The 24,161-nt window shown below is 37.5% G+C and overlaps 1 protein-coding gene, 1 long non-coding RNA gene and 1 pseudogene across 2 annotated transcripts in view; 2 read left to right on the plus strand and 1 right to left on the minus strand.

The window, feature by feature from the left end:
* The window catches only part of LOC139936356 (uncharacterized), a 26,618-nt gene continuing 2,457 nt past the window's right edge, over window positions 1-24,161 (plus strand). Inside the window, exons 1-8 of the mRNA XM_071931164.1 lie at window positions 1-89; window positions 5,334-5,550; window positions 15,041-15,172; window positions 15,875-15,954; window positions 16,816-16,987; window positions 17,692-17,790; window positions 18,095-18,360; window positions 23,165-23,420. Coding sequence (XP_071787265.1) covers window positions 5,418-5,550; window positions 15,041-15,172; window positions 15,875-15,954; window positions 16,816-16,987; window positions 17,692-17,790; window positions 18,095-18,360; window positions 23,165-23,420 — 1,138 coding nt within the window. The 5' untranslated portion in view covers window positions 1-89; window positions 5,334-5,417. The remainder of the gene's footprint in view (window positions 90-5,333; window positions 5,551-15,040; window positions 15,173-15,874; window positions 15,955-16,815; window positions 16,988-17,691; window positions 17,791-18,094; window positions 18,361-23,164; window positions 23,421-24,161) is intronic.
* LOC139936191 (uncharacterized) lies at window positions 7,828-10,704 on the minus strand. Its single transcript, XR_011785911.1, has 3 exons — window positions 10,453-10,704; window positions 9,619-9,704; window positions 7,828-9,245 (listed from the first exon to the last, which is right to left on the minus strand). It is a non-coding gene; the product is annotated as an uncharacterized lncRNA (long non-coding RNA).
* LOC139935838 (uncharacterized) lies at window positions 11,387-13,761 on the plus strand (annotated as a pseudogene).

Raw genomic sequence — 24,161 nt, forward strand, 5'->3', positions numbered from 1 at the left:
CGTTCGCGCGCGTCCGTGTGCATTTTAGGTTGCTGTCTGTCATCATGTCTGTGTGTGTCGTGGGTCGTACTTCCTTCTGAGAGAAAACTGTAAGTTGACATTGAATTGTATTCTTCTTCAATGCCTCTCCGGCAAATCTTCTTCAAACATGATTCATGTATTATGACAGAAGGTCTCACTTAGACAGAGTAAGCATTTAGAAAATTAGTTTACCTTTTTATTACCACGTAGGCCTACAAATTTATATTTTTAACAGACAGCGACAGTCAGACTCAGCATGCTCAGTAGGCCTATCATCATCATGAGCAATTGTTTGTTTTGATTGATGACTTTCTGGCTTGCTGAGTATTCATTAATCATGTTAACATGGTTATAGACCTTATAATTAGGGATATCCTCTGCTTACCAGTTATCACGCTATTATGCCTTTTTCTTTGAATTGGGAAAAAAATAATGATGCCATAGTTATAGTAGGAGGTCCTGTTTTCGAGGTGTCCCTAATATCGTGGCAAATCTTTTACCTCTCTGTGCGTGATGTAAACAGTCCCTAGATAAAAATTGTGTGGTTTTATTTACCAAGCAAAGAGTCTCCTCTTCTTTGACTAAAACTTAGAAACACGTAAGGCTCCACTGGTCATTTGCACTTGTAAATGCAAAAAGTTTGGTATTTTAGGCATTTCTACAAGGTACAAAAATATGTCATAATGTTGAGGCCATATAAAAATATTTGCCCACCGAAAAAGTTTCACCAAACACTATTTCAATTCACAATTCATGATGATCAAAATCATGTGACTGAATGTTTTGCTGAGCATTCTTGAAAAAAAATACCGAGGCTTGAAGAAGCCATGTGCCTTATATCATTTTCTAGTATTTTTGGAGATTTTTATTTTGTAACCCTCGTATCAATACTATTATTTATATTAAAATTTAAACATCAGCTTGTTGATTCAATATCACTGTTTATTTATACGCTTTATTATAAATATTGAGAAAAAAAATAGAAAAAAAAAATAAATAGAAATCAGATTTTGAAGCCAGTAATTATTCACACTTTTTATTATAAATATTTTTTTTTTTTTTTTTTCCAAGTTACCATGGTAATTTAAAAAATTTAATAAAAAATATCTTAAATAAAATGAAGGCAACTACTGGCTATACAGTCATACACAGAGTCTCAAAGAACACTTGCAGTCACTGCAGATGTTGCTTCCATGTATGGCTTCACCGGGAAACCATACTTTCTCGTTTGCCGTGAAAACAGGAAAAACTCAAAACAAATGGGGCCAGTTGAAGTCATCCAAGATCGGTGTGTGGTGTGAACATTTCAATGTCCATCAAGTTTTAATACATGTTTGCATACTTCATATTAACAAATGAAGATAATTAGGGCATCGGTTGATATATTGCATCATTATTTTTCTCCCAATTCAGAGAAAAAGGCATAATAGCGTGATAACTGGTAAGCAGAGGATATATCAACCGATGCCCTAATTATCTTCATTTGTTAATACGAAGTATGCAAACATGTATTAAAACTTGATGGACATTGAAATGTAAAACATGTAAAATAAGTGGTGCGGTGTATGTTAACATTAACAATGATTGTTATTTTTTTTTTATTGTTCATTGTTGTTTAGTTAGGCATGTTAGGCGTAGCTAGCTAGGTAGTATACAAATATTGACTGTTTCGAGTGCTATGGTTAAAACTATGACTCCCGAGGTGATCCCCGGGAGCGTTCTATTTTCCCGAGGCGAAGCCGAGGGAAAATAGAACGCTATGGGGATCACCGAGGGAGTCATAGTTTTAACCATTGCACGAGTAAAACTAAAAGCAGTCAATATTTGTTTTATAACACCCCAAACATTTCTAAATACTGTACTATTATTATTAAGTTACTTACAGACCTGAATGCTACAATCCATGGACAACGCGAATACAGATTGCAAACACTTTTACTGTGCTGCATGTAGTGTCGTGCAATCCGAAATGGTTACAGACTATTAATTTATCATCCTCGTACACGCAACGATTGTCTGGGTACTGCACGCCGTGTGCTAGTCTTCGGACTAGCGCATGGCAAACCGACGCACTATCACACAGCCGTCGTCTAGCAAAACTAAGACATGTCATGTGACGCCCTCTAAACCAATGAGCAGGCAGAATTCTTGCAAGGGGTGTTATACTAGGTAGTAGAGTGTAGTACAGTATCGTAGCGTCATACGTTATCGACCCTCATATGTTTTCGGTCCCCAACTTTGACTCTTGTTTACCGCGAGATTGTGCAAGCTGCACCGGTGACAGAAGCTATGCAGTTTACTCACAGTCTGTATTTTCATCAGGCTTAATCATGCTGAAAAAAAAGTTTCCTGTCGTTGGTTATGCTCAAACATTTATAAAATGATTGATTTTTGGTACTAATCACTAGCGCATTATTATGCCAACATTCAAATGAGTCAAAGAAACATCATCCAACCTCAAAAGTTCAAAACAAAATTACTATCTGCTAGATTGAGTTTCATTGTGCTTTAGTCACTAGATGGATCACGTGAGGTGGTTACTACATGTATTTGGGATTCTATGGTGTGCCAATATGGGGAAAATATTAAAATATTTTAGGTGAAAATTACCCCCAATTTTTTTTGGGGGATTTACTGAATACTGTAATAAATTCCGATAAGCGTAATAAATATTAAGTCTACATTAAAGAGAAAATATCATAGATCGGTTTCTTATCTCCTGAAACCAAACATTACTGGTCTGAAATGGGGGAAAACGGATTGTTATGAAGTGTGTGTGTTTCAAGGGGGGGGGTGGGGTGTTTTACTTTCATGCCTTATGATATCTCTGGATTCTAATTAGCCAAAATGCCTTAGGACAAAAATGTAATTAAATTTGTTAAGCAGTAATTGAATAATATTTTTGATTTATTTTGCACGTCATACAAGCTTCTGAATATTCAATAAAATACCAACCAATGAAAGGTGTGAAAACATGTGACATTGCTCCAATGTCGTGCATGCACAAGCACTGTTAATGGCGGACTGTCTCTCGCAACATAAAACCAAAACTTGAAAAATTTCAACACACCGTGAAGTGTAAGTGTTATAGTTAATAAAAATTGGATAGATGATTTGAAAAAAAATATTTAGTTTTGGTTTTTATTCCTGTTTACCGCGAGACTGTGCAACTGCAAGCTTCACCAGTGACAGAAGCTCTGCCTGCCTCTGCTGTTTATAGGGGCCTACTCACAGTCTGTATTTTTGTCAGGCTTAATCATGCTGAGAATAAAGTTTCCTGTCGTATGTTATGCTCAAACATTGGTAAAATGATGAGTTTTTGGTATAAGTCACTAACGCATTATTATCATTATGCCAACAATTAAAAGAGTCTAAAGAAACATCATCCAACCTCTAACTAAGACTAAATTTCAAAACAAAATTATCATCTGCTAGATTGAGTTTCATTCTCCTTAGTCACTAGATGGATCACGAGATGTGGTTGCTATTTGGGATTCTATGGTCATGATGGTGTGCCAATGTGGGGGGGAAATATAAGAAGAAAAAAAATATGTCTACATTAGGGAGATAATAATAACAGATTGGTTTCTTACTTCTGAAACCAAACATTGCTGGTCTGAAATGGGGAGTGTTTGTGCTTCATGGGGTTGAGGTGTTTTACTGTCATGCCTTGCGATATCTCCGGACTAACCAAGTAGCCATATATATATGTCTTGGGACAAAAATGTAATTAGATTTGTTTAATAGTAATTAAATGAGCTTTTTTATTTATTTTGCACGCCATAATAGCTTCTGAATATTCAATAAAATACCAAACAATGAAAGGTTTGAAAACATGACGTCGCTCCAATGTCACACATGCATCAGCACTGTAAATTGTGGATTATCTCTCCCAACAGAAAAACAACATTTTTAAGATTTCAACACACAGTGAAGTGTTACTGTCATTGTAAACAAGTTGGATAATAATTTTTTTTAAATTCTCGAAGTTTTTTATTGTGAACAATTTTCCTGTTATCCTACTGAAAACACATGACACCAGGATACAGTTTACGGATCCTGATAATATACATGGTCAATATCGTGGTTACCCCAACCCAACATGCCAACATGCCCAAGGCTTCCAACCAACCTTATTCATTTAATGTTTAATGATTAAATAAATTTTGTGCACGGTACGGCCAAAGGCACCAAAGTTGACTCCAGCCAGGCACAAAATATACAAAATAAAATAAAAACATTTTCCATGTTCAATCTTTGCAACAGTTACCCACCAATTTTTGTACATCATATACAACAAGTTGTTATATTTGAGACAAATGGTGTAAACTTGAAATTGGTTGGTAGCAGGTGCCGGGTGCCATAGTAAAAGAACACAAAATTTGTGTGGGTTTTTTCATTATTTTGTGCCAGGAGTCAACAAATCTAATAATATCTGGATCAAATTTACTTTTGAAGATGGAATGGTGAGCGAAGCTCAGAATTTTGCGTTAAGCAGAGTCATGAAATGGGCCCAGATTAAATTATTATTTTATAACAAAAGTGGTTAAATTGTCATGAGATCAATCATTAATAGAGACAAATACACTTTCTATCATTAATAGAGACAAATACACTTTGAATGCAACTTGTCTAGCTGCCTTTATTGCTGTGGCAATAAAAAATGATGCCCCTAATCATGAAGTCTGAGATGAGTCTCTAAAACGAAATTTGGCCCAGGTAAAAGATTGGACTAACACCTTTTTTCAAAACTTCTGGAAGTTTGTGGGAACTCTTGCTATGGTTGATGGTCACCATCAATTGAATGTCAGTGTTTAATTTTTTTTATTTTCTGTCAAGAACCAACTTTGAGCCTCTTTGCAAAAAAAAATACTATTAAGTGAATAAGAGTTCTATCATTGATTGCCAGGGGTAACCGGGCTTTACTGATTTTAATTAAGAGGGGGAAGCTTTTCTGAAAATGGAAATTAAGGAGTTTTTGCAGAACAAATTATACAGCACTATAAGCAGCCTGTAGAAAGAAAGGGTGAGAGATACTCTTGCTTTGAGGCAAGATTTATGTTATTTGGGTGTAAGTCACCCTATGTACCAATGTACAGCTTTGTAAAGGCATCCTTAAACTAATTACAAAACATCAATGGCCCCATATCTGAGGGGTCTTTACCAAAAGGTCTTTACCAAAAACATGTTCATTATACCCATAAATTGAATTTCAGCCAATCCGAGAGGTTACTTTTCCCCATTTTCATAATATTGGTTGACTTGACCCGGAATGACCCAAATGTTTGTCTTTCTACTTTCAACTTTTACAGGACAAACAACAATACATCAAAGGAGCTTAGCTTTTGAAAATCCAGTTGAAGTTTTTTGCCAAACCGGTTGCAGTCGTTGTAAAGATGGCCAGGCCAAAGAGACCAGATGATGGCATTGAACAGTTCTTCTCTTCCAGTGAATTTCAAGAAATGTCAGACTATGAAAAGCTGAGGCTGAGAAATATGAAGGCCAATTATGAGATGATGGTCGAAATTGGTAAGTGGTCAGCATAACTGATGAAGGAAATGAATGAGGGTTAGAATAACTGTTGAAGCAAACCAATATTTATATAAAATCATATGAAGAACTTTGGCCCCGTTTTGAGAAGATAATCCCTCACGCTGTGTGTGAGCTGACTGTGTAACGGCTTGAGTGCACAGCCAGGAATGGGACAATTCATTTACATTTTAGGGGATCAAACTTCTAGACTTCGTAAGAAAAGGCAGGAAGCACAAGGTTTATTTAAAACAAAAACATTGCAGTTAGTAGGAGTAATAAATAAATTTCATTGAAAGTCGCATATGTAGAGTAGATTACAATTATTATACAAAAATATTGAACATAGTTTACATAAACAATGACAAAATCTGTTTAATGTTACACAACAAACTTGATTTGTCAAGATATTTCTGTACATCATTTAACAAAAAAGGACATGGGACCCTTCTACTAATGTGTTGAATGATAGATTTATGTAGTCCCATATTTTTGGCAATTATATTTTTGGCTTCCAATTAATTGATGTTTGTGTTTCGCGCGGTTTGAAGAGGTCTAGCTTTCCGCCACATAACGCACTATCCATATGGCTCGTACTCTGGGGGTGCAAGCTCTCTAACGGACTTCATGATTTGACACAAAAAGTGCCCCTTTTTGCAGTCCACCAATCACAAAACATGTTACATGGATGGAAAGCTTATTTTATCTAGTTTCATAAACCATCTGACTTCTGGTGGTGCGAGATTGCTAGCGAGTTTGCCGTTGAATTTAGTGGGACAACCCCCGCAAAAAAAAGACAAAATGTGGTGTGACCTCCATAGGAAACTGATAATTTTAGTCAAATTGCATCTTTTTCAACCAAAAAGTGCCCCTCTTTACCAGCTCTTATTTATATAAAAAGTGTACTGTTTCGAAAGAGGAATATTCTATACAATGCCGAGCGACTTTGTAAGTTTAACAAAACCACTTTTCTTAAACTGATGAAAATGTCTCCCGAGTGTGTGAATTTGAAGGGAATTTCCCGTGTTGATTGGCGTTGAGCAGATGCACACTAGTTCTTCATATGATAAACCATTTAGCACCAGCTGGATGCAAAAATGACAATCTTTCAGCCACTTCAACTACATACTACAAAGTCTGTCATGCCGCAGATAATTACATTGAGGCTACACCATGGGCCATTGCCTCTGTTGCCCTAATATTGACCTAGGGGCTCTTTCAAAAGGTCACTATAGACTTGTTCAGCGATTTTTCAATGGAAGTGCCCTTGCAAAAACAAAATGGCTTTGCCCTTCCAAAGATGACATTCCAGACCTGGTCTGCCTCACCACTAGTGCATCCATAAAGCAACCAGATTAACCCATGAACAGCAAATGGCTTTTTCAAAGATCTCAACACAGAAGTGCTTATCACTTTTAAGAAAATTACACTCAAGTTAAAAAAAAACACCAGCTGATTGTCATTGCCCTCATCCTTTTTTTGAAAAGCCCTCATCCTTTTTTTGTTACATTATTTAAAAAAAAATCCCTTAGTGTTACCGCCAGCCTCAGTTTATTAACATTTTTTTTTATTGCTTTTCTCTACAGATTTGTTCCTGTTTGTTTTCTTTTTCACCATGTCTAACCAAAGTTGCGTTCGCTTGTTTCAGGAATTTAGGAAACTAAAAGAGAAAGCACTATGTTATTTGTATCATCGAGACAACTACAGGTTCTACACACTAACCCGTTTCATTCCCACAGGTTTACAGGTGAAATTTGACCCAGCCCTTGGGTCTTTGTGTACCCCACTCCCCAGACAGTGGAACAACACACTCCATAGTACTTCACTTAGTCTCATTCGTATTCTAACAGAACACTGTGATGTTTGTCTCAACAGCTTCAACCGAGATATATCCTATTTTGAAGCGGAACTTAGGTCCATCTGCTCAAGTGCCCGTTTTGAGCAATTCACCAGTGAGATCGATGCTGGTTTAACTAAACTTGAATCTGTTCTGATTTCTAGGAAAAATGGTAAGATTGGTCGTCTTGTCTCCAAACAGCAGCATCACAGACGGAGACGATTCAAACGCAATGTACCCACTGAAGCTGAACCGTCGGCCCCTCAATCCACAGTAATTAACCTCTCATCATGTACCCTTTCAGATGCAGAAAATGACCTTCTCTCCAAGAGACTCAACTTCTGCCCCACTCCTCCCACAGTTAATCAGGCTGAGCTTAGTCAGGACCTTACTGACTACCCAGCAAACATAATAACGTGCCCTGAACGTCGCTACGACGTTATTTGAATGTTGGGAGAACGTTCTTATTAAACGTTGTACGGACGGATAAGTGTGGAGTTTTGTCAACGTCTAGATAACGTCGCGTCATGACGTAATATAATAACGTTGTGAAAACGTTAAATCTTCACGTTTTGATAAAGTTATTTCTGAACGTGATTGTGACGTATTTATATAACGTCATCAACAGGAAAAACCCAACGTTATAAAAACGTTATTAAATGCTTTAAATAAATGTAAATTTATCACAAAAAATCAAGACACATGCATACCAAAAGTGCTTTTGGCTCTCTTAACATCTTTAATTGCATACAAATCATTTCATAGAAAAGACAGCAAAACTTTAAAGCATGGTTAAATATAACTCAAAATGCGTTGTATAATAAAAATGGCAAAGTTGGAGATTTACAGTTAAATGGTCTGTATACGTTTGGCAATGACTCTACAAATTCAAGGCAATAAAAAACAACTGTATTGTCAGAAGTTCAGCAGCTGTAGGTAGTGTAATGCATTTTGAGAAACGTTCAACTTCAAAGTTCTCCGGTTATAGAAAAAATAGATCACTTTTTATTCCCCAAAATTTAGATCTAAGAAATATTCTTCCTGTGTGGAAATAATCGTCCTGTTTTTTCCCGGTGAAAACTCCAAAACACAAACATCTTTTAAAGTGAAATATTCACAGAGGGTTAGTTTTATTGTATTTATCTACATGTATATATTATATTATATACACATACAGTAAGTTCCATACCATTGTTACTGAAACTCACTGCTTGTTCAAATCTAGTTGTAGATACATCGTACCATAAAACTAACCTGTGAAAATTCATGTGGGAAGAATATATAGTCTGCAATTTGAACACCCAATCTGAGAAGCGTTTCTGGCAGAAACACTCATCAGCTTCAAAATGTTTTTCCAAAACCACATTACTTCAAAGTGAACTGTTTCTCAAAATGTTTCTTACCAGGTAATTTTATTGCCAAATGTATGACAACCCTTTGAAAACAAACGTTTTTAAAGTTAACTTTAAACACAGTTCCGATTGTCTTCAGATTTCAAAAGTAAAAATACAGTGCCATTTTAATGAATACCCACACAAATTGTTTTTGTTTTTTTTACATTTGGATGGAGCAAAATCCAGTGTGAATGGCAAAGTTGTTGAGGAGGAATGTTGAACTTAGAACTTTTTTGAACATATTGAATAATCATAAATACTGTTCTTGTTTAAATTTCTTCATTTAGTGCATCTACGTTTTTAAATCAGTAACAACAGCTCAGCTTTGAGATAAAATGTTAAAAAGGGTTTGGGGAAAAAAGGATAGCAGGCAGCAAATGGTAGACGGCAAAATTGTCGATGGATTAGTCAGAATCACCAAGGGTCACCACATCCGAAAAGGTAGGTATTCCTCAACAAGGTTCCTAAATGTAAAAGAAAATGTGAAACAAAGAGAAAATTGAGTCATTTTGACCTTTCCCACAAAATGTGTACATGTTTTTCCTTTATCAATGTACACATGTATATCGGTTCATCCATGTCGGGTCAACAAGAACGAGTTTGACATTGTTATTTTCTAAATGTATACATCGTGAAACATAGCTGTCCATATGTACCTGCACATTATCAAAATGTCTATGGACTGAAAACATGTTCCATTAATCTTTGTATAGGATAGTGAATACCTTTTGTTTTCAAGCTATCTAGTTTTTTGTTAATATATAGTAGGCGTTGCCAACATTTCCATTGAGAGTATTTCACATACAAAGCTACATCATGCACATGTAATTCACTCACCTGTACTTGGGCCCAACTTTTGTTGCGGGGAAATTTTTAGGTGTCAAGAAGATGAGATGGCCTCCTCTAACTTTTTCAGCAAGCTCCTAAAAGTAAAATAAAAACATTTTTAAGAAAAACATAAAGTAATTGGGGTGGTCATTCGAAATGGTAAAACTAAGCATTTTCATTCCTTCTACCCAGTACCCACATATTGTTTGTCTCAGCTAACAAAATTAACTGTAATTGATCAACAAACCTTTTTTTAAATGCTGCCGTTTCATTAAAAAAAGGTAAATCAATCAACATTAAAAAAGCATCAATCATGCTTCACTATTCCATATATGCTTTCTGAAAAAAATACAAATGTTGGTTCCTTTCAGTTACCCCTTAATTACTCCTTCAACAATATTAATTATATATATAAATTGATGAAATACTTTTCCTTTTACCGTAGCTGATTTGTGGAAAGCACAATAACAGTAACACACACAAATTGGTGCCCTCATAAGTAAGCATAATAATATATTAAATTAAACATCATGGCGTCGAAAAGCAGTCAATTTTCCTCAAAAATCTGTGGTTCACAATTATTCTACTCTGGGACAAAGGATACAGTGTAAACTGGTATCAAAGAGCACGGAGGAAGACCAAACACGAAGATTGGTTGGCCGTATTCTAGCTACCCCTGCCACTGTATGTGTAAAAATGTCTCATTGTATTGTTGTCTGGAGATGTACACACGACGTACATGAATGATGACATAATAGACAATCGTGATAACCAAAGAAAATACTTGTTTTTTTACGGAAAACACAACAAGATAAAGTGAGTTTTTGTATGTAGAATACTTACCATTGTCGAGAAGATGACAACTTAACAACCGATGTAAATTTGGTCGGCGTAACGTACAGGCTAGGAGAAGAATACGACGGTTGAACGGCGGAAGTGCAGCATAACATTTGAACAATCCCCCACAATCCTCCGCGCGGATTGTAGCCTCGTACTTTATATGAGAATTTACTTTTTTAATAATTGTATGAAGTTTTTTATTATTAATCTTTTTGTTCTTTACTAACACCTATATGAGTGTCTTTATTTTTTTTATTTATAAAATATTACCATAAAATAATATTATAATAAAAAAATATTATTTTTTATTGAAAACGTTTTGTAGAGGATTTCTGCATGACCGCGGTCATCTGCCTCGTGGTACGACGTTGATACAACGTTATATCTGTACGTTGCCCACGTGCCCCGAGGATACACGTCGTGCGACACATGCCAGTGAACTGTCAAAACACTGTTCGGTAACTTTGTTAAAACAAGTTTCCACAACGTCCCATTATCAGACGATGAAAACTACGTCGTTGCAAAGTTAGTTGTACGTTGCCAAATAACCTGACGAAGGTACAACATTCAAGCAACGTTGCCAAACAAAGCTAAAGTGACTTTATTAAGACGTTGTGAAAACACAAAGCCACAACTCTCAGATAACGTTTTGCATAGAACATTCACATAACGTTTGTATATGACGTTTAAAAAACGTTAGACAAAAGTTGTATCTAAGTTATGGAGTAACGTGACGAAACCAAAACCTTCTGACAACGTTGCATAACAATATTCACAGGACGTTTTTATACGATGTTAAAACATAACGTTTTTATAACGGTGTATTTATGTCATTGTGTAACAAGACCAAACTGCAACCTTTTGGCAACGTTGTAGGTTAGTTGTGTTTTAGTTGGGAAGCAACATTACCAAAATACAACTTCACAGTAACGTTACGATGACGTTACGTGTTTGCTGGGTACTACCGTAGAATTCGACTCCGTGAATTCTTCCTCGACTCACCACCCATGGATCCTGAGCCATTTTACTGTAAGAGTAAATGGGTACCACCTAAGAACCGTGTTCCTTCCCTTGAAACTTACGTGCAGGTTGTTAGTTCACAAATTAACTCGAATGATCATTCTACCCACAGGACTCATGACAACCTCCCTAGAGAAGAGCGTGAGGCTCTTAAGACTCTACGAGCACGGAATAGACATCATCAAGCCAGCTGACAAGGGCTCTGCTGTTGTTGGGCCCAGCAATACATTGATGAAGCCATGAGACAACTGAACAACCAAACTAATTATAAACCACTTGACACTGATCCAACAGGCACCTTCTCAAAGGAGATTCAACAAACACTGGACGAAATGCATGACCGTGACTAGCCTTGCTCAAGGCAGTCGAATTATTCACTCCGAAAAAAGACCGCCGCTGTATAAAAACCCACCCGTATTCACTGTGCGTAAAACCCACCCGTATTCACTGTGCGTAACATCGCACGACACGATGCCCCCGTACACTATCCGCATGTGGAGGCGTCAGGCCGACAGCCTTGTAGGATCTGTGTTGAAGCCACTGACCTCATTACTATCATAAGCGAAGAGTTCCCACGGTCAGCTCATTACCATAATGCCCGCGAAAGACGAGACATGTTTACCTCACACACCACCACCACGGACGCATGATAGGGTCCAAAGGTCGTGATAAGGGAAGTGCGTGATTGGACGTCAAAATGAATAATTCATTTGCCTCACATCCTGTGTTGTCTGGTAGGTCTGACGAACGATATACATATTCATGAGCTGCATACTAGCATATCCTAGAGCCCCCCCAATTTCGTCCACTATTGGAATTTTTTCAATACAACACATTAAAACGGGAAGATACAGACCCGACAAGGCGGTCGGCCTGATGGCCTCCGCATGCGGTTAGTGGTGTACGAGTGTGATGACTTGTGTGAACAGTATTCGTGCGATGTGACAGTGTGTATACGGGTTGGTCATTCGGTGTGATCGCACACACCATGCACAGGGTATACGGCGGGTGGGTTTACAGCTGCGTCTTTTCGGAGCGAATAATGCGACTGCCTTGAGCAAGGCTAGACCGTGACAACCTCTCCAAAAAAGCTCACAAGTTTCTCTCCCCGGTCGACTGTAGAACAGCCAGGTATTACCTCCTTCCAAAGATACATAAACCAGACAACCCAGGAAGACCCATCATATCTGGCAATGGTTCCCCCACTGAGAACATTTCTCTTTTTGTTGACAGTTTTCTCAAGCCGTTAATGCCGCAGATTCCATCATACATTCATGACACTCCAGATTTTCTCCGCAAAATCGCAGGTATTCAGAAGTAGGTCCCTAACACAGCCATCATCGGTACTTTTGATGTAACCTCTCTATACACCAACATTCCCCAAGATGAAGGGATTGCTGCCTGCTCTTCAGCTCTGGCTAAGAGTGGTCACACATCACCGCCCATTTCAGACATTGTATCCCTCATGCAACATGTTCTAACAAAAAACAACTTTTCTTTCATGGGTAAGAATTTCCTACATGTACAGGGCACTGCAATGGGCACACGTATGGCACCATCAATGGCGTGCCTTTTCATGAGCCATCTTGAACAGCGCATGCTGGCATCAGCCTCTTGCCGTTCCTGGGTCTGGTGGCGCTATATCGATGACATCTTTTTCATCTGGACAAGCGATGAAGCAAGCCTCAAAGCTTTCATTAATCACATAAATTCCTTCCACAGGACCATCAAATTTACGAGCGAATACTCAACCAAGGATACACACTTTCTGGATGTCAAGGTTCTCAAGACGGATGAAGGCTTAACCACAGATCTCTTCGTTAAACCCACAGATAAACACCAATACCTACATTCCACTAGCTGTCACCCCTGACACTGCAAAACCAGCATAGCCTACAGTCAGGCCCTCAGACTCCGTCAAATCTGTTCTAATGATTCTGATTTTATCCACCACTCACAGGAACTTAAGAAACACCTTGTTTCCAGGGGTCATAGCTCTCTAGCAGTCCATCGAGCTATCCAGAAAGTCAAGGCTCGTTCTAGGGAGTCAGTACTTTCCAAAGGACCCAAGAAACAATAGAGTCCTACGGGGAAAGTTCCTTTTGTTGTCACTTTCCACCCCTCACTTCCTCCCATTCGTAAAATAACCAGTTCTAACCATCATATTCTTCACACATCAGATCGACTTCAACGTGCTGTGCAGGAAGAACCCATAGTTGCCTACAGACGCCCACCAAGTCTCAGGGATCTCATTGTCCGAGCAGAAGTCCCTCCCATTAATGATGATGTTAATCCCCCCTCTACCACAGGGAACTTTTAGGTGTTCCAACATCTCCAAATGCATCGTCTGTAGACAACACATCAGGGAATCGGACTCCTTCACCAGTAACACCGGCGGTACCACCCATAAGACAAGGGGTCATCAAATCACCTCACCACCACTAATCTCATTTATCTCATATCTTGCAGAGTCTGTGGTGTTCAATATATAGGTGAAACAAGAACTACACTCAAGAGGCGTTTCTACGGCCACAGATCTACAGTCAAGACCCAAAAGCTAGATACACCTGTAGGTCATCACTTCAATCTTCCTAATCACTCCATTTCTGACATGATCTTACAGGGCATAGAGGCACTAGGCAACCACAGAGAGACTGTGCGTTTGAGTAGGGAGAAACTCTGGATTAGACGCCTCCAGACCATTCAACCCCATGGTCTGAACATCCAAGAAGGAAACAACTAATAAACCTTTTGTTTTGCCGTCTCCTTTTTTCCCCATAGCCTTTTAGCCTGAGCCTCATTCACTAATAAATTACTTTTTACCCAACCTCACCACCCTCGATGTTGTCCTTTGTGTTTCCATCTTCTTGCTTGTGGTCAAGCCAGTCCCTTCCCTTCACCCCCCCCCCCTTTTTCGTCCCCCTATTTATTGTTTACCCCTTGCTTTTTTATGTATGCTTTCTAACTCCATTCATGTATTTCCACTTCACTGCTTATGTTTCACTTAGTTACCTGTTCATGTTTGTTGTGTTGTCATTTACCCTTCGAGAAAGACTCTGCAAGGGTCGAAATGTCAGGCCATTAACTATTTTTTGCATAAAAAAATTTACTGCTTCTGCTCCATTTTGGGATAATTCTCTCAGGGATTAATTTAATTTGTCCGCTCTTTAGACTTCTAAATGTATGTTCAACAGAATCCAGCAATTTTGAGCCTGGCCTTTCCTTATAGACCCTCAGAATTCTCCCCTTCCCTCCCCTAACCCCCACCCCAACACAAAAAAAACCGAACACCAACAACCAAATGACCAAACAAACTAAAAAACAGGATAATCAATTATTGGTGAGTCTATTTTTTACTCTGCATTTTTTATGTAGAAAAAAATCCTGTTTGTAAGCCAGTGTACTGCTGGGACTGTGTGCACTGATTTGTTTGTTAGTTTATTGGATAACTTGGGTTTAATGTAAAAAAAAATCTTTTTGTTAATCAGAGTTCATTATTTAAAAAAGGAGGAGACAATCACAACATAGCTAACAGATTTATTGTTTTGTCAAATCCTCATTTTTATTTCAGGTTTGACAGTACCCAAACCGGAGTTTATGAATGGTCCATTTCGTAAGAGAAAACCTAAGTTTGTAGAGAGTGACAGTGATGATGAAGAGTGGAAACCTGGATCTTCTGCAGATAAAACAAACAGAAAAACAGGTTAGTTAGTTTTTTTCATTTCGGAGAAAACATGCCTGTGATTTCTTTCAAAATCTATTGGTTCACACTTTGGTAATTGTCAGAGACCAGTATTCTCACTTGGTGTTTCCCAACATAATGCATAACAAAACAAACATGTGAAAATTTGGGCTGCATTGGTCGTCGAAGTTGCAAGAAAATAATGAAAGAAAAAACACCCTTTTTTGCGCAATTTTGTGTGCTTTCAAATTAGTTAGATAGTATAAAAACACTGTGAGAAACGGCTTTCTCTGAAGTAACATAGTTTTTTGAGAAAGCGGTAATTGCACGCTCAAATATTAAAAGACTTGAAGTTATTTGAGTGTGAAATAACCTCTTTCTAAAAGAAATATGTCACTTATTTTGAGTTATTACCAAGTGTCCAGTGACTTTAATCCAAATTTATATTTTGTTCTTCAGCTTTGCCTATCGGTGAGCGCTTTGTTGTGTGGCAGGACTTTACACTAGGCCACTATTGTTATTACAGTCAGTACTCCTGATTTTCCGTTCTAATCTTCCCAATGGCCTTTGCTCTAACTGTCTTAAAACATTTAATGTGGGCAGAAACATTTCAAAGTTTTATTTGAACTAAGATATTTTTTATTTTATTTTAAGGAATTGGTTTTTTTTCTTCAAACATTTAACATCTTGAACAAATTTTGTCTTTTCTTTCTTTGTGTCCAGTTTATAAGAGAAAAAAGACATTCACAGTTCCACTTAAAGGTACCCAACAACGTTCTACTTCAGTGAACATGCTGGCAAAGGTATTCTACATTATTTCTAAAAGAAATAAGTACAGCAGATAAAGGCAATTATTTAGGAACGATGATTAGCATTGAGCAATACTTTTTGGTACAAATTATACAACATTTTGGTGTGTTCCGGCTTGTTTGGAGTTAACAGTGACTAAGTGCGTTTTGTACTGCTGCCTATTTTGAGATCCAGTCAGTAACTGTACTGCCACATCATTATCAAAGACATGTGCAGGCAGTGATTTGGTACACACCCTTCAACAGAACAAGCTGGATTTAACAAAAATTTCATGGTGAATGGAATGAAATGAGGTCACATGCAATGGTACATTTATTTGCTACCACGCGACAGGAAATCCTCCAATCAAGTGGCAAGGATCTGCTGGGTTTTATATAAAATAAGTTATCTTACATGGGGAAGAAGTACTTAGGCCCACCAGTTTCAACTCACTCTTAAATATTTTAATATTTTAAAATCATGAAAAGTAAAAAAGTTATGCATTTTACAACTTCTTGGTTAGTCATGTGGGAAGAAGTTCTAACATCTAGTAGAACCATGCATGCACATCCATACAATTGTCTTGTCAACAATGTCTTGCACCAAGGTCTACTTCTTGGTTAAAATGGTTAAATCTACGCTGATGAAGTAAAAACAAACAAAAACTAAACATCCATGCCTGTTGGGTTATATTAAATCTGCTTTCTCTTTGACTATTAGTTTGAATGTTTGCATTTGAATATGGGAAATGTCTAAATTATGATCCCAATGATATTGAAGCATCTCGTGTTTTTATTAAAAAAGAAAAGAACAAGGTTTCATTTCAATCGTGATTTAATCAAACATTTGTAAATTTGTTGTGTTCCTTGTTTTAGACTTCCGAATCCATTCACACCTCATCACCAGAGCAGGAGGCAAAGCAACGAGAAGGTGAAGACAATTTTGATTTCCTTGGCCGTGTCACAATCAGTGATTCTGGAAAGCTCATTCCATGCGAAACTCAAACTCCGGAATCTCCAAAAAGACAACCAGCTAAAAGGAAAAGAGGTACTCCCTTATGTAACTATAAAGAGATTTACATGCCTCAAGTCAAAACTAGTTAATTTGTTACTAATTATCTTTGGTTAAAAACTGTTTATTCAAAGGTCCTCAGCATGCAAGAGAACCAAAAACAAACATGAATAACAAATTTTACATTTCTTTCATCAGTCATACATTTTTTCCAGCCAATATAAGCCAATGTTATGTTCAGTGTACTGCCATAGAAATAAAACACAAAAAACACTCAAGAAGTTGAGCCCCTTCCTTTTTTTTTTGTAATACGAAAGTTTTATTAAAATGAGGACATCCCCCAAGGAAAAAGACAATTCATTAACCAGTGCAGAAAGGAAAAATCTGAATAGGCCAGTGACCAACAATGTTAGAAAATGTTGTTCAAAGTAAATGTTGCAGAATAAATCAGCTTGACTTAGAGCCAGCGACAAATTTAAACTTAGAATGGTACTTTGAGAAAGATAGCCAGTTGAGTACAAATGAGCATTTAGCAAAATTTTGCATTTTGTTTTTTAAATTTCACCGATCAGTCTAACATTCCCCAATTTACATAAAAACCTTTTTTAACTTTTGCCCATTTGAGGAGACCAATAATAACAATAAATATGTAATCTATATATTTATGCAAATTGTAATAAAAAAAAATAAAAAAACCAAGTTGGTCAAAATTTCTTTTTCCATTTTCCATTTCTTACCAGCTATCACTTCACAGAGGCAAGAAAAGCGGTATCCACAACGTGCAGCAGCCAAGAAATGCTACAAGGACTTGGATGGACCAAACGATGACAGTTTTGTGTGTATGTGATTATACTTCTTGAGTTAAAACTGTAACTTTCTTTTAAAAATCCCATAGAACCAGGGGGGAAAGACCCATCCATTTTGACAACACAAATTAGCATGCGATCACAACATATGGTTGATTAACTTTCTTCAGTTTGTTTGTATTCTTTCAACAAATTGTTGGGGTTGTTAAAGAGGTGTGAATTTGTCTATTTAAAAAGCTGCTTTGTTTATGGGGTTGGTTAAGAAATTTTTTTAACAAAGAATAAATGGGATAGACAACTTGTATGAGATAAGTTACATTTGTTTTTTGGAAAACAGATTGTGAAGACTGCCATGAGCTCTATGAGAATAGCTGTCCTCAACACCCTCTGACTGTCATTGAAAACACTCCAGTCTCTAAGGGATGCAGAGATCATGCTAAGCAAAGCCTTCCAGATGGACTCATTGTCAAGGAAGCTGGTATCAAGAATGCTGGCTTAGGTGTTTGGGCTGAGAAGGCTTTCCCTAAAGGAGTGAGGTTTGGACATTATGGAGGTGAAATTGTTGGGGAAGAGGAAGGCAGAGAAAGTGGCTATGCTTGGGAGGTAAGTGATCTGTAAGACTTTGAAAAGCCTTTCCATTTAACTGGCCTTACTTCTTTTTTGAACAGTGTAATACCATAATGAAAGTTTCTTTCTTCAAAGCCCCAAACGACCATCGTTTTTGGTGCCAGTTGTCTGTTCCAAAGGTGGCATGCACTATGAATCAAAGTGCGTGAAACAACCTAGTTTTAAAAGTGTGTGAAAAAGAAACAATGGGTTAAAAGTGTGTGAATGTTGGGTGTAAAGTGTGTGAATTTGATCTTTTAAGCCCGGCCCCTTTATGCAGCTTTATGCACCTTATCTTGGCCAAAGTAGACAAATTAGCATGTAGTGGAAGCCTTATCAGTGAGGTTGCCCGCTGGGCTTGATGGCGGGTGGAGCTTGACTAATGTATGTAATTGATACTAACCACTGACCACTGCTTCAGGCAGTGCAGGAGTGACAGGTTATCATGGTCACCTATGCACTGATCTGCATGTATCCAGCAAACTAGCTGGTCACAGTGGAAGAAATATTTTATTATCTCGGTAAGCTACATCCTTATACTTGCTCTTTGATATATCAATCAATCATAATAACATTTAGTTTTGATGGGTATACTCGGAGTTGTACCGACCGATGTACCACAATCGGCTTTTTACGATTAAAATAGATTCTTTTTGTTAAGGTTTAATGTTGTGACAGTGATTTAAATCACATTTGCTGTGTTATCTATGTAATACAAAACAGAGTTACTGAGGTTTAAGCGAGCTCGCGCGCAGCGGTATTTGCGCTGTGGATGGCGTGAAGTCGGCTGTGCAAAAGGAAGACCGAGAAGTTGTCCGACCCCCTTCTAATCCAACAATTTGAGGCTGAACATGCATAAGGGATTGTGCATCTTCTTCAGGAGATTTGTATTGAAAACATTGGCAACAAAACCTTTACAATGAGAGCAATGCGTAGAACCACACTTTCCGTGCCCAAAGACAGGACATCGTGTGAACATTCTCGTAGACCCTTCTATTTGTTGACATTGTTGAAAGGAGTTGTGTGACGGGGCTTCATAATTTTTTGCCGGTCATGCTTTTTTACATGATTGAGAATCACTAAAATAATATAATATTAAGCAATTACAGACCAATGTAAGGAAAAGCAATTTAAGAAAAAAACGTATTAAAAGTGTTGAAGAAAGTTTACAAACGACCAATACATTTATTAACACGTTAAGCAAGTAAAAACATGCTTGACATTGACAATTAAAGATAAACAGATTAAAGGCTTATAACATTACAAATGACTACAACACTGTTGACAATGCAGTATCAAAATTGATGAAACAGGCAGGCATACTCTCTGTGCTTACAAATGCCTCAAAATACTTGCTCAAAATGAGCCACGATTGGCTCACATTGGGCCAATTGAGCCACTCTGAGCAACTGGCCTCAACCCAAGTGTGTCGCTATACAGGGCAGGGTAGCTACTGATACACTGCTTGTGCACTGGGCATTGAAACTACAGTGTACCATTCCCCTATGCAACTCGGGTGCATGGTTGTATTCACAACCATTGGAACTCGGGTGCGTCGCTATACAGGGTAGCTACTGATACACTGCTTGTGCACTGGGCATTGAAACTACAGTGTACCATTCCCCTATGCAACTCGGGTGCATGGTTGTATTCACAACCATTGGAACTCGGGTGCGTCGCTATACAGGGTAGCTACTGATACACTGCTTGTGCACTGGGCATTGAAACTACAGTGTAACCATTCCCCTATGCAACTCGGGTGCATGGCTGTATTCACAACCATTGGAACTCGGGTGCGTCGCTATACAGGGTAGCTACTGAGTGTACCATTCCCCTATGCAACTCGGGTGCATTGCTGTATTTACAACCATTGGAACTCAGGTACGTCGCTATAAAGGGCAGCTACCGATCACACTGTGCACTGGGAATGAATTAAAAAACTTGACCTCTCCTCCCTGTGAGCAATTATAGTTTTTGCTAAACTAAAATGCCCTGTGGTTGTGATTTTTATTTATTGTTACTTATTGTTTTTTCCCCCTTTTTTTCAACCAATTTAAAAACTGTATTGCTGCGTTTGTTGTTTCAGAACTTTTAAGAATTTAATAAGCTTTAACTCTGAACTTTTTTTCGACTAGCATACTTTTCTTATGGATCGTTTAACGTTATATTATTTTCACAGCACATCAGTAGTGGAATATCAAAATCTTATATTACAGAATCAATGTCATTGTTTACACCTCCGACTCGGTTTTACCATGGTTTTACTCAGTCAATTTGTTTCTTTCATAATAATTTTGTATAGTAATTATGCAGTTCATTTACAACAGAAACCGTTTCTAATCAATGTTCAAGATCTAGCAGAGATCCGTGCTCTTTGTAAGATTCCATGGATTGGATTACGACCGGAAGAGATGCTTTTAGTTTTGAAAAACAAGTGGTTAATGCCTTTAATTTACTTGTTATCCATTCTTGATGTATGTGAAAATAAATGTGAACCACCAACAGACTGCACCAAAAATGTTATAGGCTTATTAAAGAATAAAGGCTATATTGGTATGACTCAAAATAATTCTCAGCATAAAACCTTACTTGGTAAAGAGTAATTGGGAGAGGTTGATAGTATAAAACATTGTTAGAAACGGCTCCCTCTGTAGTGACATAAGTTTTGAGAAAGAAGTAATTTTTCCGCAAATTTGATTTCGAGACCTCAGATTTAGAATTTGAGGTCTCGAAATCAACCATCTAAAAGCACACAACTTTGTGTTACAAGATGGTTTTTTTTCTTTCATTATTATCTCGCAACTTACAAGATGTTTTTTTTTTTCTTTCATTATTATCTCGCAACTTTGGCGACGTATTTGAGGTCAAATTTTCACGGGTTTGTCATGGTATACATGTGTATGGTGTGATGCGCTCAGTGAGAAGACTGGTCTTTGACAATTATCAATAGTGGCAGGATCTTTAATGTTTCAAAAGCAAAACAAGTTTTCAATGACACACATTTGGGATTCGGTTACAAATAATAATTGGTTGTAATTTAAATGAGAGATTTAATTTTGGATTATGGTTCTCACTTCCTTCAGTCAATAAAACACTCATTATTGTGAAGAAAAGCAAAGATGTTTTTAAAACGTAATGTAGCATGCTGAATGCGAGTACTGCAGCATAAATGATGTACTTAATCAAAAAATATCGTCATGATTTTGACTTCGACAAACTACATAGTATAATATGTTGTTTGCATTAGCAATAATAAGACATAACACTAAATTGTGATTTTGATTTTCTTTGGTTTTGGGCAACCTAAAACGAGGTATGACCATTGAGGTATAACCATGGAGCAATAAACTTTTTTATTTTACTAGTTTATTTTACTAGTTTATTGCTCCATGGTATTACTACAGGGGAAAGTACTCAAGTAGGCCTACATGTTGTGGTGAGAAATCGTCCTTCATTATTTTTACACTAGCTTGGTTACGTGGTGCCTATGTATAGCAGGCTGGCTGTGAATGGGAGCCTATGCAGCTGTGGGTTGTTCTAAACTTTGGTTTTTTCTGTTATCAGGAATTAGCTCACTCATGCACGCTCAGTGTAAACAGAGCTTGCTCTTGCTGCCACCATTGCCCACGGCTGTTAGAAAGTCCATTAACTTGCATATGTATGCTGCCAGTCAACTGTTTCACGCACTGATAAGAACCTACTTACCCTCATTAAATTCACACAGTTTTCACTTATTTTAAACACAGTTTAGCAGTTTCACGCAGTTTTGCTGCGTGAAAAAATAAACACACATTTTTAAAACAGCTTTGACACACTTTTCAAACACTTTTCAACCAGGGCATTTCCTTTCACGCACTTTTCACACAAAAATGCAGGGTTTTGAGTTCATAGTGATGCGATATGAGGACAAACATTCAAATGATCACACTCATTGCGCTCCTGTGCCCCTCGAGATTGCACTGTTGTTCATTTATCAGTTCACTGGTGCTCTGTCAGTGTCCCATTTGGTTAAAGTAATGGTGTTAGGTTACCACGGATCGCTTTCCCGGTGGGTCATTTGTTTTTTATGCGACTTCTCAGCATCCTGACTCCAAAGGTGAATTTATCCCAGAGCATTTTGTGGTAACAGCAAGTAGAGGAAAAGCCCAATTCAAGGCTTTCTTGATCAGACACTTCTTGGTAATAGCATGAAAAGTTTGAGGAAAGCAACCTTAAATATTTTGCACCAGCAACATTTATACCGCCAACGCCATTTTGCTTGAAATCTGGAACAAACAAACAACTTTTCTTTACTGGGTGATGACATGTACAGCTTAAAAGTTTTGAGAAAGGAAAATTCCATGTTTTTGCATGCATGCTTCCATTGTGCAATCGCCTGGGACCTTGTTAATCATGCCATTCGTTTTAATACAACTGGTTTTGTTTTTTAGTCCAAACAGGGTTGCGATTTTTGGAAATGGAGGAGGTCTTGATCCAGGTTGTTTATACAATAGATTCATTTCACACAACACAAATTTGTCATTTTATTACACCAATGCAATTTTCTTGCAATTGACCATCGTTTAGAAAGCTTGTGTGAATTGGACTCAAGTCTACCAATGAATAATTATCCATAGCAATACTTTGTGGTAGTTTGACATTATTTATGACCCTTATGAACTCAATGTTTTGAACGCTTCAATGATCTGCTTTTCTTAACAAAAGAGTTTAATAAAAACAGCAGACCAGTTTGGTACAGTTTGATAATAGTTTGTTAAATTTTGTTTGCATAGCTAAAAACATATATTCATTTCATCAATAGATCTTTGATCACAACAGTAAAAGCCATTACATTGACGGCAAGAACCCCAGCAAAGGAAATTGGATGCGGTACGTCAACTGTGCATGCAATGAGGCAGAACAGAACCTTGTTGCCTACCAGTACTGTGGTCAGATCTACTATAGGAGTTTTAAGACGATCTCACCAGGCCAGGAGCTTCTAGTTTTCTATGGTGAAGAATACGCCTCTGAGCTTGGGATTGTGATGGCAGACAATGATGACAAACATTTTGCCAAAAGTGAGTTTAAAATATCCCTAATGGTTAAAATAACCCTTCCCCAAAAGCAACCATTGTATTTGAAATATTGTTTTATTTTGCTCAACTACTTTATTGAATGTTATTGACGTTTTGAAAGAACAGTCTGAATGTGGCAAACCCTAGTTAAATGAACTTGGCTTGCATTAAATGCATTGGACACTATTGGTACAGTAGTTACTCAAAATAATCGTCAGCATAAAAACTTACTTGGCAACGAGCAACGGCGAAGCTGTTGATCGTAAACGGCAAGCTGTTGATCGTATAAAACATTGTGAGAAACGGCTCCCTTTGAAGCACTGTAGTTTTTGAGAGAGAGGAAATTCCTCACTCAAATATTAAAAGACTTCAGACTTGAAGCCTTTTATTAGGCATCTGAAAGCACAAAAATGTGTGCAACAGTGGTGTTTTTTCCTTTATTATTCTCTTGCAACTTCGATGACCAATGAGTCAAAGTTTTCACAGATTGTTATTTTATGCAAGTGATGGATACACAAAGTGAGAACACTGTTTTTTTTACAATTACCAAAGGTGTCCAGTGCTTTTAATGTAGTTTATGCCCTAATAAGGGCAAGATTTTTTTTCTAAAATTGCTTACAAAACTGCAAGAGTCTGATAACTTCTGAAAAGAAAGCTAAAATTTATTTTGTTTGGCCTGAATAAATAATTAACTGGAGACAGATTGTATACTTTGGAGAATGTTTAAAGAGCGGAAGACCTACT

Source organism: Asterias amurensis, chromosome 4, assembly GCF_032118995.1.
Source record: "Asterias amurensis chromosome 4, ASM3211899v1".
NCBI classification, from domain to species: domain Eukaryota; kingdom Metazoa; phylum Echinodermata; class Asteroidea; order Forcipulatida; family Asteriidae; genus Asterias; species Asterias amurensis.